Source organism: Amphibalanus amphitrite, unplaced genomic scaffold, assembly GCF_019059575.1.
Source record: "Amphibalanus amphitrite isolate SeventyFive unplaced genomic scaffold, NRLGWU_Aamphi_draft 000626F_arrow, whole genome shotgun sequence".
NCBI classification, from domain to species: domain Eukaryota; kingdom Metazoa; phylum Arthropoda; class Thecostraca; order Balanomorpha; family Balanidae; genus Amphibalanus; species Amphibalanus amphitrite.
The window spans coordinates 154808-170831 of record NW_024882120.1 but is presented as its reverse complement, the minus strand read 5'-3'; the positions used below and the strand labels follow the sequence as shown (position 1 = coordinate 170831).

At 46.2% G+C, this 16024-nt stretch overlaps 2 protein-coding genes across 3 annotated transcripts; both read right to left on the bottom strand.

Annotated features, from left to right (window-relative positions):
- Positions 1–56: 56 nt before the first annotated feature.
- Positions 57–9880, bottom strand: LOC122363536 (glucose 1-dehydrogenase-like). Its single transcript, XM_043332951.1, has 2 exons — positions 9831–9880; positions 57–1369 (listed from the first exon to the last, which is right to left on the bottom strand). The coding sequence occupies exon 2, from the start codon at positions 1324–1326 to the stop codon at positions 547–549; it is 780 nt and encodes a 259-aa protein (XP_043188886.1). The 5' UTR covers positions 1327–1369; positions 9831–9880; the 3' UTR covers positions 57–546.
- On the bottom strand, positions 2015–9783 carry LOC122363535 (glucose 1-dehydrogenase-like). 2 transcript variants are annotated; one of them, XM_043332950.1, is made up of 3 exons: positions 9652–9783; positions 6814–7496; positions 2015–2491 (listed from the first exon to the last, which is right to left on the bottom strand). In XM_043332950.1, exons 2-3 carry the CDS (start codon positions 7459–7461, stop codon positions 2360–2362), a joined length of 780 nt encoding a protein of 259 aa, XP_043188885.1. In that variant the 5' UTR covers positions 7462–7496; positions 9652–9783; the 3' UTR covers positions 2015–2359. The 2 variants fall into 2 exon arrangements, with proteins under 2 accessions (XP_043188885.1, XP_043188884.1); XM_043332949.1 differs by lacking the exon at positions 2015–2491 and having other exon boundaries at positions 6322–7496; positions 9652–9771.
- Positions 9881–16024: the final 6144 nt, after the last annotated feature.

The window sequence follows — 16024 nt, the reverse complement described above, 5'->3', positions numbered from 1 at the left end:
AGGAAGTCGGGAAAGATTACCGAGAAGTCAATGAGGCCATTAAAAAAAAAGAAGTGTAAGACACCTGCAGCTGTTTATAAAACTGACTTCAGAAACTTTCTATTCGTAGTCGCTCAAAAGCGTATAGGCATCAAGCAAATCAGCACACATCGATCAAAAATTAGGATCACGGCAAAAAAAAGCTGAAACATAAATGTCCATCCTTGTTTCAAATGCTACCAGGCATTTCACCTACAATATACATATCCTCGCAAATCGAGGACGTCTAGTTACGAAAGCAACAAAGCAAAGACCCACTGTTCCATTACGTTCAACGCTAACTCAAGATGGGCCTCAAAATAAATGAAACACATGGCAATCCCATGCTGATGCAAAGCCAACTTGCAAGGAAGCTCACACAAGCAAAGAGATAGCAAGTATCTTCTTCGGAACTTTTCATTTCCTAATGTTGAAGATCCATATAACCTGCCAGGTGAGGTAGTAGATACCTGACAGCGAAACTAGTGAAAACAATTCACAACACTTGTGTCCCGATAGGACATGAATTCATCTTGGGCACATGACACCGCGTCCACCGTCCACTCCCAGCGTTTGACCCGTGATGAACGAAGCATCATCCGAGGCCAGGAACGCGATCGGCTTGGCCACCTCCATCACTTCACCAGGACGACCAAGCGCGTGCGTCGACTTGCAGTGTTCCAGGAACTCCTGATATTTCTCGGGAGTCATGCCGGCGCGAGTGTGGATATTTGTGATGATGACTCCGGGGTTGACAGCGTTGACTCGCACTCCACGGTCTGCCAGCTCCAGAGCGGCGCAACGCGTCAGCTGGTCCATGGCAGACTTGGACATGCAGTACGCCAAGATGCCCGGAAAAGATCTCGTCCCCGTGACGCTAGAGACGTTGACAATGTTGCCCTTGCTCTTCACCAGATGCGGGATGGCCAACTGAGAAAGGCAGACCACCGTACGGCAGTTGATGTCCATCTGTTTGTCGTACTGCTCCAGACTAAGAGATTCCAGGGGGCCTCCGACCAGAACTCCGGCGCTGTTCACCAGTATGTCGAGCTGGCCAAAGTGTTTGATGGTGTCGCTGACAAGCTGCTGGCAGTACTCCTCCTTGCACACATCTCCAGCAACTGTGAGGACCTGATCGGCCGCAGCTCCTGCCGCGTGACACTTGTCAGCCACCTCCTTCAGACGATCCTCGTTACGTCCAGCCAGCACCACCTTCGCACCCAGTGATGCAAAGTGTTCAGCCGTGGCAGCGCCAATGCCTGAGCTGGCGCCTGTGACGATCGCCACTTTTCCTGAGAGGTTCGGCATCTTGAGGAAAGAGCTATTGGCGTAAGGAAAGTGAAAGTCAACCCTGCAAAAACAAAGATCGCATCAACTTCTAAAGCCCCTAAGTGATCAGTCATGATCCGATTGCAAGCTTCAAGAGCGGCAGCGATTTATCTTTTTGTTGAGTATGATTGAGCCGTTGACAGTTCTATTCACCTTAAACCGTTATCTTCAGGCCAACGGACAGTGGAACTAAGGGGTCAACGTAGAGTACCTATGTGAAGGAGTAAGAATCTGTGAGGTTCGCATCAGCGTAAATATGTTTTTTTCAACTTCCAGCCTCGCCGATGTTAGGAAACTTCTCGCGCTTCACCCCGATCCGAAAAGCCTGGACCATCGACTATCCGAGACTAGTTGTTCTCCACTGTTGAGGGTGACACAGTCGCCTATTATAGCGCTACCCCAAACAAAGTAGCACGGAACGCCAGTAGCACTCGAATCCTTGTCAAAGTAACTACGAAGGCAGAGCCGCGATGAAAACTCAATGACACCACTCAGAGCCTGAAAGTTGTGACCTTCTTAAGTCAATCAAGCGAAACATCCCGAAAAAAAATTCGAGAGGAGAAGGGCGGCTAATTCGCCATTCAGTGTGGCAACCCTTATTCACAATTCGTATAAAATATGAACCACGAAAAGGAAATTTGCCACCAGGAGCAAAGACACATTGTTTCTCTGAAGTGATTAGTTTACATTTAATTAATTAATCCATTTTATATAATGCAGATCAAGAACAATCATCGTAAATTCATGTCACTCTGAATACCTTCGCAGATACAACTAAAGGTGTTCTCAAGGCAAACCGATTAAAATATAACATCACATTATACCTGAAAATTAATACCCAATGAAACATCCCCATAAAAGATAACATCAAGCACCATCCCTATCACGGTCTCTGTTAGATCACGTAATTACCCTACATCAAGACAAGTGCATTCAAGGCACGCCAGAACAGCCCATTGGGAATGAGGAAACCATTCCCAGCACTACTACTGTTCCGGGAAGGCAAGTCGATCTACCTTGGGCACATGACGCTACGCCCACCGTCCACTCCCAGCGTTTGACCCGTGATGAACGAAGCATCATCCGAGGCTAGGAACGCGATCGGCTTGGCCACTTCCATCACTTCTCCTGGACGACCGAGAGCCTATGTGAAGGAGTAAGAATCTGTGAGGTTCACATCAGCGTAAAGATGTTTTTTTTCAAGTTTCAACCTCGCCGATATTAGGAAACTTCTCGCGCTTCACCCCGATCCGAATAGCCTGGACCATCGACTATCCGAGGATGTCCGTGAAGTTAGCGTCAGCAACAGCAACGAATACAGCGTCGGATTCAGAATCGCTTCAAAAACTGCCATCCGGTCAATTAGGGGACGGGGAACACGAATATGACATTTATTTTGCCCTAGCTCCCTTCCTTCATCCCTTAATCGTCCCTTAAAGGACGGGGCGCGTCAAAAGTGCCCCAAGGCTTCGTCTGATCGCCAAAATAATGGTCGCAATCGATTCCTCGGGTCAATATCTAACCTCAGTCGAAGGTTCCAGACCTGTGCCTCCTATCCTTCATCCCTTAATCGTCCCTTAAAGGACGGGGCGCGTCAAAAGTGCCCCAAGGCTTCGTCTGATCGCCAAAATAATGGTCGCAATCGATTCCTCGGGTCAATATCTAACCTCAGTCGAAGGTTCCAGACCTGTGCCTCCTATCCTTCATCCCTTAATCGTCCCTTAAAGGACGGGGCGCGTCAAAAGTGCCCCAAGGCTTCGTCTGATCGCCAAAATAATGGTCGCAATCGATTCCTCGGGTCAATATCTAACCTCAGTCTAGGATTCCAGACCTGTGCCTCCTATCCTTCATCCCTTAATCGTCCCTTAAAGGACGGGGCGCGTCAAAAGTGCCCCAAGGCTTCGTCTGATCGCCTAAATAATGGTCGCAATCGATTCCTCGGGTCAATATCTAACCTCAGTCGAAGGTTCCAGACCTGTGCCTCCTATCCTTCATCCCTTAATCGTCCCTTAAAGGACGGGGCGCGTCAAAAGTGCCCCAAGGCTTCGTCTGATCGCCAAAATAATGGTCGCAATCGATTCCTCGGGTCAATATCTAACCTCAGTCGAAGGTTCCAGACCTGTGCCTCCTATCCTTCATCCCTTAATCGTCCCTTAAAGGACGGGGCGCGTCAAAAGTGCCCCAAGGCTTCGTCTGATCGCCAAAATAATGGTCGCAATCGATTCCTCGGGTCAATATCTAACCTCAGTCGAAGGTTCCAGACCTGTGCCTCCTATCCTTCATCCCTTAATCGTCCCTTAAAGGACGGGGCGCGTCAAAAGTGCCCCAAGGCTTCGTCTGATCGCCAAAATAATGGTCGCAATCGATTCCTCAGGTCAATATCTAACCTCAGTCGAAGGTTCCAGACCTCTGCCTCCTATCCTTCATCCCTTAATCGTCCCTTAAAGGACGGGGCTTGTCAAAAGTGCCCCAAGGCTTCGTCTGATCGCCTAAATAATGGTCGCGTACGTCTGATTTTGGCGATCAGACGAAGCCTTGGGGCACTTTTGATGCGCCCCGTCCTTTAAGGGACGATTAAGGGATGAAGGATAGGAGGCACAGGTCTGGAACCATCGACTGAGGTTAGATATTGACCCGAGGAATCGATTGCGACCATTATTTTGGCGATCAGACGAAGCCTTGGGGCACTTTTGACGCGCCCCGTCCTTTAAGGGACGATTAAGGGATGAAGGATAGGAGGCACAGGTCTGGAACCTTCGACTGAGGTTAGATATTGACCCGAGGAATCGATTGCGACCATTATTTTGGCGATCAGACGAAGCCTTGGGGCACTTTTGACGCGCCCCGTCCTTTAAGGGACGATTAAGGGATGAAGGATAGGAGGCACAGGTCTGGAACCTTCGACTGAGGTTAGATATTGACCCGAGGAATCGATTGCGACCATTATTTTGGCGATCAGACGAAGCCTTGGGGCACTTTTGACGCACCCCGTCCTTTAAGGGACGATTAAGGGATGAAGGATAGGAGGCACAGGTCTGGAACCTTCGACTGAGGTTAGATATTGACCCGAGGAATCGATTGCGACCATTATTTTGGCGATCAGACGAAGCCTTGGGGCACTTTTGACGCACCCCGTCCTTTAAGGGACGATTAAGGGATGAAGGATAGGAGTAACAGGTCTGGAACCTTCGACAGAGGTTAGATATTGACCCGAGGAATCGATTGCGACCATTATTTTGGCGATCAGACGAAGCCTTGGGGCACATTTGACGCGCCCCGTCCTTTAAGGGACGATTAAGGGATGAAGGATAGGAGGCACAGGTCTGGAACCTTCGACTGAGGTTAGATATTGACCCGAGTAATCGATTGCGATCATTATTTTGGCGATCAGACGAAGCCTTGGGGCACTTTTGACGCGCCCCGTCCTTTAAGGGACGATTAAGGGATGAAGGATAGGAGGCACAGGTCTGGAACCATCGACTGAGGTTAGATATTGACCCGAGGAATCGATTGCGACCATTATTTTGGCGATCAGACGAAGCCTTGGTGCACTTTTGACGCGCCCCGTCCTTTAAGGGACGATTAAGGGATGAAGGATAGGAGGCACAGGTCTGGAACCTTCGACTGAGGTTAGATATTGACCCGAGGAATCGATTGCGACCATTATTTTGGCGATCAGACGAAGCCTTGGGGCACTTTTGACGCGCCCCGTCCTCTAAGGGACGATTAAGGGATGAAGGATAGGAGGCACAGGTCTGAAACCTTCGACTGAGGTTAGATATTGACCCGAGGAATCGATTGCGACCATTATTTTGGCGATCAGACGAAGCCTTGGGGCACTTTTGACGCACCCCGTCCTTTAAGGGACGATTAAGGGATGAAGGATAGGAGGAACAGGTCTGGAACCTTCGACTGAGGTTAGATATTGACCCGAGGAATCGATTGCGACCATTATTTTGGCGATCAGACGAAGCCTTGGGGCACTTTTGACGCGCCCCGTCCTTTAAGGGACGATTAAGGGATGAAGGATAGAGGGCACAGGTCTGGAACCATCGACTGAGGTTAGATATTGACCCGAGGAATCGATTGCGACCATTATTTTGGCGATCAGACGAAGCCTTGGGGCACTTTTGACGCGCCCCGTCCTTTAAGGGACGATTAAGGGATGAAGGATAGGAGGCACAGGTCTGGAACCTTCGACTGAGGTTAGATATTGACCCGAGGAATCGATTGCGACCATTATTTTGGCGATCAGACGAAGCCTTGGGGCACTTTTGACGCGCCCCATCCTTTAAGGGACGATTAAGGGATGAAGGAAGGGAGCTAGGGCAAAATAAATGTCATATTCGTGTTTCCCGTCCCCCAATTGACCTGATGGCAGTTTTTGAAGCGATTCTGAATCCGACGCTGTATTCGTTGCTGTTGCTGACGCTAACTTCACGGACATTATCCGAGGCTAGTTGTTCTCCACTGTTAAAGGTGACACATGGCCTATTATAGCGCTAGCCCAAACGAAGAAGCACGGAACGCCGGTGGCACTGTAAGCCAATATACCCTGGGTGGCACTCGAGTGCTTGCCAAAGTAACCAGTAGCGGCTGAACACCTTCAATTATAAGGGGGGGGGGGCATTGCCGACTTTTGGTCCCATTCTTTTCATGCAACGCCCATAGGGCTGTTAAAATGGCAAAATCAAGGGGGCACGATGCCCCACGTTCCGCCGCCTATGAAAGTACTTACGAAAACAGAGCCGCAATGAAAACTCTTAGTTATGTAAACTCTAACCTACTCATGGTTTCTGACACCAAAAACAATTGAGCCTGAAAGTTTAAACTTAAGTCCATCAGGCAAAACAGCCTGAAAAAAAAATCGAGAGAGGAAGGGCGGCGAATTTGCAGTGTGGGAAGTGTTCTTAGGAATTGGTATTTAGTATGAATCACGAAAAGGAATGTTGTCGCCAGGAGTAAAGTCGCAAATTGTTTCCTTGAAGCGGTTAGTGTGTATTTATCTAAGAAATCTGTTTCATATACCTTCAGGTCAAGACCAAGCATCGTAAATCCATGCCACTCTGAATACGTTCGCAAATAGGCACAAACGTACGTATTTCCATGACAACCTGATAAAAACGTACCTGTTAGATTAAACATACCTGAGAACTAATACCCAATGAAACATACCCATCAAAGATAACACCGATCATCAGCCTTATCACGCTCCCAGCTACATCACGTAATTACCCGACATCAGACAAGTGCATTCAACGCACGTCAGAACAGCCCATTGGGAATGATGAAACCATTCCCAGCACTACTACTGTTCCGGGAAGGCAAGTCGATCTATCTTGGGCACATGACGCTACGCCCACCATCCACTCCCAGCGTTTGACCCGTGATGAACGAAGCATCATCCGAGGCTAGGAACACGATCGGCTTGGCCACTTCCATCACTTCTCCTGGACGACCGAGAGCGTGCGTCGACTTGCAGTGCTCCAAGAAGTTCTTATACTTCTCGGGTCCCATTCCAGAGCGAGTGTGAAGCTCTGTGATGATAACCCCGGGGTTGACTGCGTTGACTCGCACCCCACGGTCTGCCAGCTCCAGAGCGGCGCATCGCGTCAGCTGGTCCACTGCAGACTTGGACATGCAGTAAGCCATGACGCCCGGAAAAGATCTCGTCCCCGTGACACTGGAGACGTTGACGATGTTGCCCTTGGTCTTCACCAAATGCGGAATGGCCAACTGACTGAGACAGACCACTGAACGGCAGTTGATTTCCATCTGTTTGTCGTACTGCTCCAAACTAAGAGATTCCAGTGGGCCTCCGACCAGAACGCCGGCGCTGTTCACCAGTATGTCGAGCTGGCCAAAGTGTTTGATGGTGTCGCTGACAAGCTGCTGGCAGTACTCCTCCCTGCACACATCTCCAGCAACTGTGAGGACCTGATCGGCCGCAGCTCCTGCCGCGTGACACTTGTCGGCCACCTCCTTCAGACGATCCTCGTTACGTCCAGCCAGCACCACCCTCGCACCCAGTGATGCAAAGTGTTCAGCCGTGGCAGCGCCAATGCCTGAGCTGGCGCCTGTGACGATCGCCACTTTTTCTGAGAGGTTGGGCATCTTGGATAAAGATGTTTGATGTTAGTTGAGAAAACCTGTAACATGGAAATCAAATCAAATGCAAGATGCATAATGAATGTTAAGGGACAGTAGGAGATTGCAACACGGTCTGAGCTCAAATTTTAATAAAGCATGCAGTTGACAAGCCCTTGAAGCCCAAACATATCTTCTTGCAAATGCATGGGTACTTGATTGAGTGGCTTAGTCAGGCATCAAAGAGTGGATGAAATTAATACAAGCAGTTGGCTACAAGTGAAAGTTTCTTTTTTTGCTAGGTATCCAAATTTGAAATAACAACACTTTGCTAATTTATATGTATGAACGAAACAGGTATTCACAAAGTCCTTTCCGACGACGCTATACCCATATCAGCCAATTCAGCTCTGCAAACCTCATCCCCCACGGTTCGTACACCTAGAATGAAGGTTTTTAGTCTCTCTTGATTACTTCTGGCACGGAATATATAGTCTACGACAGTGTCGTAGTGTCGTAAACTATATATTACGTAATTCTGGTCTCCCTTTTACGACACTAGGAAACCCAACTGATCAGGGGGAGTCACCTAAGACCTATGCGTTAATCATTGACAATAAGGCATACCACCATACACTGCATACCTCCTTTTAGCATCTACAATTATGAAAGCGAATTGCTCACTTGATACGGCAAAGATCGGGGCAAGGATTGGGGCTTTGGTAACAGCGCCACCTACTTACTTTGAAGCCAAAGCATAAGCAACGCCATCTAGCAACCATTGTTGCATGCATCCATTGTATCTTGTGAGATACATGCATGATGCAGCTGCAATGTATACTCAGGTGTTCAGGAATAGAGATCAGGAACGGTTTGGATGAAAAATACAGTTTGGATGAAACCCCATTTTCTTTTGCTTATCATACTAAAGAGTTTCATGGTTCCATGTCAATAGGACCAACATCCAAAGCCTGCACATACCTAACACTTAAAACCTTCTGACAAATTGCTATGCTGGGTTATATTAGATTAGGTTGGGTCAGGTGACCTCACCTGAACTAATTATCATGATATTTGCTGCACAGTTAAGCAACATTTTTATTCAGGACATTAAAGACATGGCAAGAAACAAAATTTGGTCTTCAAAAATTGTGTGGACCTCAGCTTCAGACTTCAGTAATACTGGGAAATGAGCACCACTGAAAACATCTTGTTTCTGAATTATGAAACAGTGCTCTATAATCTTACAGCATGCTGCAAAGTAGATATGGAAGAGGGCTTCAAATGGAAGAATAGTGAATAGTATAAAGCAACTAGATGGTCAGGCACAGGCAAGCTTCAATTAAATTGAATTTAATTGCTCTTGCTCCAAAGAACCTCCTACATGACTGAGATAGGGTAGAAAAAAGTGCAAAGCAAAAGTGGAAAACATGCACATTTTCTTACTTAACCAACTCATTGAATAAAAAGATGCACAGATCATTTTGATAAACACAAAGAAATTTGAATCACATAGACACCTAAAACCTAAGGACAATTAAGATATTTAAACTCATAAAAGCAGTACCTAGGCACTCAATCATTTTAAGCTTTGAAATTTTTCGAGAAACACATCAAAAAGCCACCCACCTGAACTTCATTCATTAACATATTTGGTAGGTATTTTTCAAGGGACCAAGTCTTCATGCATGGATTGTTAAGAAACCTCTTAATTTATATGACCATATCATTGTAAATTAAAGTTTAGAAAGCATCTTTCATGTATTACCTGATCATTTTAAACTACGAGGATAAGGTCATAATACCTGAGCGATCACAATAACCCGGTTTACATAGCATTTTTGACGAGGCTCTAGCTCGTTAATTTGGCGATAATTTCTATGCAGTTTTCTTCAAATATTTAGAGGGGATCATTTTGTAAATTGTTAAGCACCATTGGCATCTTTTGCAACATCACGGACGGAGATATAAGCTTGCAGTTGCAACAAACCCTATGTAAACGCGTCTTATGTGTTACGTTGCACTTGCATCTCAGCAGAGGCATCCAGACTGACCAGTGACCACTATCACACAGCCTCACAATTTTTTGGCAATGAACAATCAGTTGTAAGATTGGTATTGTAAAATTGGTATAAGATTGTAAGAAAGTCCATTGTAAAATGAGAAGTATGTTCAGTTCTGCTATCTGCTAGGGGTCATTCAACATGAATATTTTACTTTTTACACCAGTGCCTGAGGCTGGAGGATTTGATAATACACTTCATGTGAAATGATGATACACTTCACGAAATCGGCAATACAGAGGCACATGCATACTTGGAATTGCATTATTAGACAAAAACATTTGAGCCAAGGCATTTTATCTCCATCCAAATCAATATTAATTTTCGACTTATCTGAATCTGCCCGACGAAAGCCAAATTTCTCAGAACGAAATTTTCCTTCTTCGCCTTTGCCAAAAGAGCCTTTACTGGAAGCTGAAAAAAATCCGCCGAAACCGCCGGTGCTGCGCTGAAAATGACTAAACTAAATCACTGAACGCGAGTACTATTTAAAGGGACCCTCCCACCTTCAAAAAAGTTTATGAATTGGCATGAAAGTGATGTCACTCGGTTCAGAAAGAGCGAAAACGAATATCTACCAAATTTCACCGAAAAATATTCACCGGTTTTCAATATATTAGACTTTTACTTTTGTTTACTTTTTGGGATCTCCGCTGTTCCTAGCGACTTTATTTAAAAGTGCGGCATTTGTTGCGCGCAACGCAGCATATACCACCGCGTGCTACAAAACGTTTTAGTCAAACATTTAACGGACGCTCGAAAGCCTGATGACGTCATCAGATTCCCGTAATGGTTAAGAGATAGGGACCACGCTGGTCCCACCCTGCAAGTAAAGGGAAGAAATTTCTTGAACACCATAAAGCTGCGGGGGTTGCGACCAGGATAAATGGTGGTTTCTGAGCCTGGCCGCAAACTTGGCTATCTCAACTCAAAACTAATGTTAAGGTGGGAGGGTCCCTTTAAAATTTGCGAAGCTGTGTCCGATTCTGTGGGAATTTTCCGAATCTGACAACGTCTATCAATTCAGCAGCAACGAATATCAGCCTCACAGCAGCATATTTCGGGGTCTTTCGATTTGGCTGAAAATCGGTATACCGGGCCTCCTCGATGCGCTGATTCCGAAAATGTACCTCTTTGGGGTGGTATTTTGCACCGTTAACGAGTTAACGGCCATTTAACATTTTAACGGGAAACGGCGGGGTCTTTCGATTTGGCTGAAAATCGGTATACAGGGCCTCCTCGATGCGCTGATTCTGAAAATGTACCTCTTTGGGGTGGTATTTTGCACCGTTAACGAGTTAACGGCCAGTTAACATTGTAACGGGAAACAGCGGGGTCTTTCGATTTGGCTGAAAATCGGTATACAGGGCCTCCTCGATGCGCTGATTCCGAAAATGTACCTCTTTGGGGTGGTATTTTGCACCGTTAACGAGTTAACGGCCATTTAACATTTTAACGGGAAACGGCGGGGTCTTTCGATTTGGCTGAAAATCGGTATACAGGGCCTCCTCGATGCGCTGATTCCGAAAATGTACCTCTTTGGGGTGGTATTTTGCACCGTTAACGAGTTAACGGCCAGTTAACATTTTAACGGGCAACAGCGGGGTCTTTCGATTTGGCTGAAAATCGATGTACAGTCCCTACTCGATGCGCTCATTCCGAAAATGTACCTCTTTAGGGTGGTATTTTGCACCATTAACGAGTTAACGACCAAATAACATTTTAACGGGAAACGGCGGGGTCTTTCGATTTCGCTGAAAATCGGTATACAGGGCCTCCTCGATGCGCTGATTTCGAAAATGTGCCTCTTTGGGGTGGTATTTTGCACCGTTAACGAGTTAACGAACCGTTAACATTTCAGCAGCATATATCGATTTCAGCAGCAAATTTTTGGGGTCTTTCGATTTGGCTGAAAATCGGTAGACAGGGCCTCCTCGATGCGCTGATTCCCGAAATGTACCTCTTTGGGATGGTATTTTACAAAGTTAACGAGTTAACGGCCATTTAACATTTTAACGGGAAACGGCGGGGTCTTTCGATTTGGCTGAAAATCGGTATACAGGGCCTCCTCGATGCGCTGATTCCGAAAATGTACCTCTTTGGGGTGGTATTTTGCACCGTTAACGAGTTAACGACCAGTTAACATTTTAACGGGAAACGGCGGGGTCTATCGATTTGGCTGAAAATCGGTATACAGGGCCTCCTCGATGCGCTGATTCCGAAAATGTACCTCTTTGGGGTGGTATTTTGCACCGTTAATGAGTTAACGGCCATTTAACAATTTAACGGGAAACGGCGGGGTCTTTCGATCTGGCTTAAAATCAATATACAGGGCCTCCTCGATGCGCTGATTCCGAAAATGTACCTCTTAAGGGTGGTATTTTGCACCGTTAACGAGTTAACGGCCAGTTAACATTTTAACGGGAAACAGCGGGGTCTTTCGATTTGGCTGAAAATCGGTGTACAAAGCCCCCTCGATGCGCTGATTACGAAAATGTACCTATTTAGGGTGGTATTTTGCACCGTTAACGAGTTAACGACCAAATAACATTTGAACGGGAAACGGCGCGGTCTTTCGATTTCGCTGAAAATCGGTATACAGGGCCTCCTCGATGCGCTGATTTCGAAAATGTGCCTCTTTGGGGTGGTATTTTGCACCGTTAACGAGTTAACGAACCGTTAACATTTCAGCAGCATATATCGATTTCAGCAGCAAATTTTCGGGGTCTTTCGATTTGGCTGAAAATCGGTATACAGTGCCTCCTCGATGCGCTGATTCCGAAAATGTGCCTCTTTGGGGTGGTATTTTGCACCGTTAACGAATTAACGGCCATTTAACATTTTAACGGGAAACGGCGGGGTCTATCGATTTGGCTGAAAATCGGTATACAGGGCCTCCTCGATGAGCTGATTCCGAAAATGTACCTCTTTGGGGTGGTATTTTGCACCGTTAACGAGTTAACGGCCATTTAACATTTTAACAGGAAACGGCGGGGTCTTTCGATTTGGCTGAAAATCGGTATACGGGGCCTCCTCAATGCGCTCATTCCGAAAATGTACTTCTTTAGGGTGGTATTTTGCACCGTTAACGAGTTAACGACCAAATAACATTTTAACGGGAAAAGGCGGGGTCTTTCGATTTCGCTGAAAATCAGTATACAGGGCCTCCTCGAGGCGCTGATTTCCAAAATGTGCCTCTTTGGGGTGGTATTTTGCACTGTTAACGAGTTAACGAACCGTTAACATTTCAGCAGCATATATCGATTTCAGCAGCAATTTTTTGGGGTCTTTCGATTTGGCTGAAAATCGGTATACAGGGCCTCCTCGATGCGCTGATTCCGAAAATGTACCTCTTTGGGATGGTATTTTACAAAGTTAACGAGTTAACGGCCATTTAACATTTTAACGGGAAACGGCGGGGTCTTTCGATTTGGCTGAAAATCGGTATACAGGGCCTCCTCGATGCGCTTATTCCGAAAATGTACCTCTTTGGGGTGGTATTTTGCACCATTAACGAGTTAACGAACCGTTAACATTTTAGCAACATATATTGATTTCAGCAGCAAATTTTCGGGGTCTTTCGATTTGGCTGAAAATCGGTATACAGTGCCTCCTCGATGCGCTGATTTCGAAAATGTACCTCTTTAGGGTGGTATTTTGCACCGTTAAGGAGTTAACGGCCATTTAACATTTTAACGGGAAACGGCGGAGTCTATCGATTTGGCTGAAAATCGGTATACAGGGCCTCCTCGATGCGCCGATGCCGAAAATTCTCCTCTTTAGGGTGGTATTTTTCACCGTTAACGAGTTAACGAACCGTTAACATTTCAGCAGCATGTATCCATTTCAGCAGCAAATTTTCGGGGTCTATCGATTTGGCTGAAAATCGGTATACAGGGCCTCCTCGATGCGCTGATTCCGAAAAGTTACCTCTTTAGGGTGGTATTTTCCACCGTTAACGAGTTAACGAACCGTTAACATTTCAGCAGCATATATCGATTTCAGTAGCAAATTTTCGGGGTCTTTCGATTTGGCTGAAAATCGGTATACAGTGCCTCCTCGATGCGCTGATTCCGAAAATGTACCTCTTTGGGGTGGTATTTTGCACCGTTAACCCTCGCCCATGTAGGGGGGGGGGGTTGGTGCACCCCCCCCCCCCCTGAGGTTTTTCTTAGCTACACGCCGAACCGTTTCAGATAGCCTGCTCAAATTTTCAGTACCCTATGGGGCATCCTTTGCGCAACTTTTGGTATTTTTTTTTGTCAAGGTCATGTCAGGTCACGGAGTTATGACGTCATAAAGGGAACAACCTCCGGCCAGATTTACGCTAAATTTGAGATTGCTTCACATTGGTATAAATGCCGACTGACCTGACACACTGATGGATTGTTTTAGAATCATAACTGGCTGATTTGACATTGGCACAATGTCCGTTGACCTTTTCAAGGTTACTAAAGGTCAAGGTCAGGTCAGTGACCTCGGTTGACCTGTAATCACTTCTTGCACTTGTATGCCTTTTCGGGGTATTTTGATGCCCTGAATTCGAATTTGCTATCCATTTCAGGCATCGTCGGTTGTTTCTTGTAGTTCATTTTGGGTCAGGGTCAGGTCAGTGACGTCACACGCCTGACGTGACCCAATGCACAAGTGACCTTGCAGACTTCCGATGCTCCCAACGCATCATTTTTAGAGTTATGACATCGAAATACACACCAAACGATAGAGAATTGATCAAGGATCACGATAGTGAAGGTTTCAAGTCGATATCTCTTACCGTTTTGCCGCAATCGGCGCGGAAATCTGAAAAAGTTCGATTTTTCCGAAAATTTGACCTTTGACCGGTCATAAGTAGGTCAAATGTTGACCTAGGACCAAAAAATATACCACCAATCGCGAGATCTCGTTGAGAGCAATCCGTTGGTCTTTTCCGCTAAGCTCTACAACGCTCCGTTTTCAAACGCCAGGGGGGGTCGCACCAAACCCCCCCCCCCTGCATGGGCGAAGGTGGCAAAACACCGTTTACGGGCGAGGGTTTGTGGTGACCCACATCCCTGAGCGGAGGTGCACACAATACTTGAGTTTGTGCTGTATGTGTAAAGGCCGGGCTCCACTACGCGTTTTTTTACGCGCGTTTTATCCGAGACATCGGTTTTTGCGTGAAATCGGTTTTGCAATTTGTCGGTTTTTGCGTGATATCGTTTTTTGCTTGTCATCCTGAAGCACGTGACATTATTGTTGTCATTAAACCCAGGCTCCACTACGCGGAAAATCACACTTTGTTTCTTTTGAGCCTATAAAGAAGGTGTTGTGCAAGTAGGTACATTTAATAAAAAGTAAGCCAAACTTTTATAAAATTTGTCTGAAGGGTTGAGTGGGTGGCTTTGAGCCCGGGTGCCCACTAAGCAGAGGTTGTTGCATAGCAGCATGGTCCCACCAATCAATCTTCACCCGCACCCAGTTCATGTTCAGCAAGTGGATGGCAGCACGGCACAAGGCTGGGCTTTCTCACGCCGGAGCCTCTGTGCTCGGCGTGTACATTCCCTTTGATGTACCTGTTCATTTTTTGAAAGGCACAAATGACAAAATTGAGCAGAATTTGATGCTGAAGTGTCTTGCACATGTTGCTAGCCTTGCACCTATGATAAACTTGCTTAACTCTCGCGGGCCCGGGGGGGGGGGCGTTTTTCGCCCCCCCTGGCGAATATTTGCGATAGCTCCCGAACGCTTAGGGATAGGAAGGCGAAACTTTCAGTACCTTTTCTCCCATCAATTTGACATCTTCTGAAGTAAAAAATTTGGACCTAGCCCCCTTGATGACGTCACAAGGTCCATTTTTCTAGACCCCTGCACGGCAAACTTCGGCGTCACAGACGCAAACTTCAAATAGCTGCTGAAAATAGAGTTTTAGAGATAAAGACAAATTACGAGCACGGTTGTGTAGCGTTTGACCTAGAGAAAAATAGAAAAATAGTTTTGGTGACCTGAGGTCAGAGGTCAGGTCAACGACCCCGAAATGTGGTTTTAGTTTTTCGCAAATAACTTCGACAAAAATGGTCCTAGAGCTACGGCAGTGGTACCATCGCATTCGCCTTGTCAAGCCGCGTCGAATGATATATATTTTGTTCGGAAAAGGTCAAATTTTATGTTGACCTCATGTGACCTCGAATGACCTCTGGTTGACCTTGACACATGAAAGGTCGTTTATGATGGATTTGTACCCGCTGATCACCAATCTGGCATCTATTTTCCTCTAAGCCTTCATTTAGAGCTTCCGGTGTGCCAAATTGTCTTATTTATTATTACTAACTTGAATCAGTGAAATAGCCTCTAGCAGGGATACTCTTCTGTGACCTTGACCTTTGAGCAGCCTTGTATCGTAAGATGAACCATAAATAGGGAACTGATAAGCCTCAAAACATTTCAAAACATCTTGGAAGTTAGCACGCAAGATATGCGAAAAAGTGCCAAGTTTGAGGTCAATTTTGAGCGTGACCTTGACCTTGACCTTTCACTTTGAGCACATTTTC

Coding starts and splice junctions, on each gene's coding strand:
- LOC122363536 (XM_043332951.1), bottom strand. CDS start 1,326: ATGCCGAACCTCTCAGGAAAAGTGGCGATCGTCACAGGCGCCAGCTCA.
- LOC122363535 (XM_043332950.1), bottom strand. CDS start 7,461: ATGCCCAACCTCTCAGAAAAAGTGGCGATCGTCACAGGCGCCAGCTCA. Junction 2,492..6,813: donor AGCACTGCAAGTCGACGCAC/GCTCTCGGTCGT, acceptor TCCTTCACATAG/GCTCTCGGTCGTCCAGGAGA.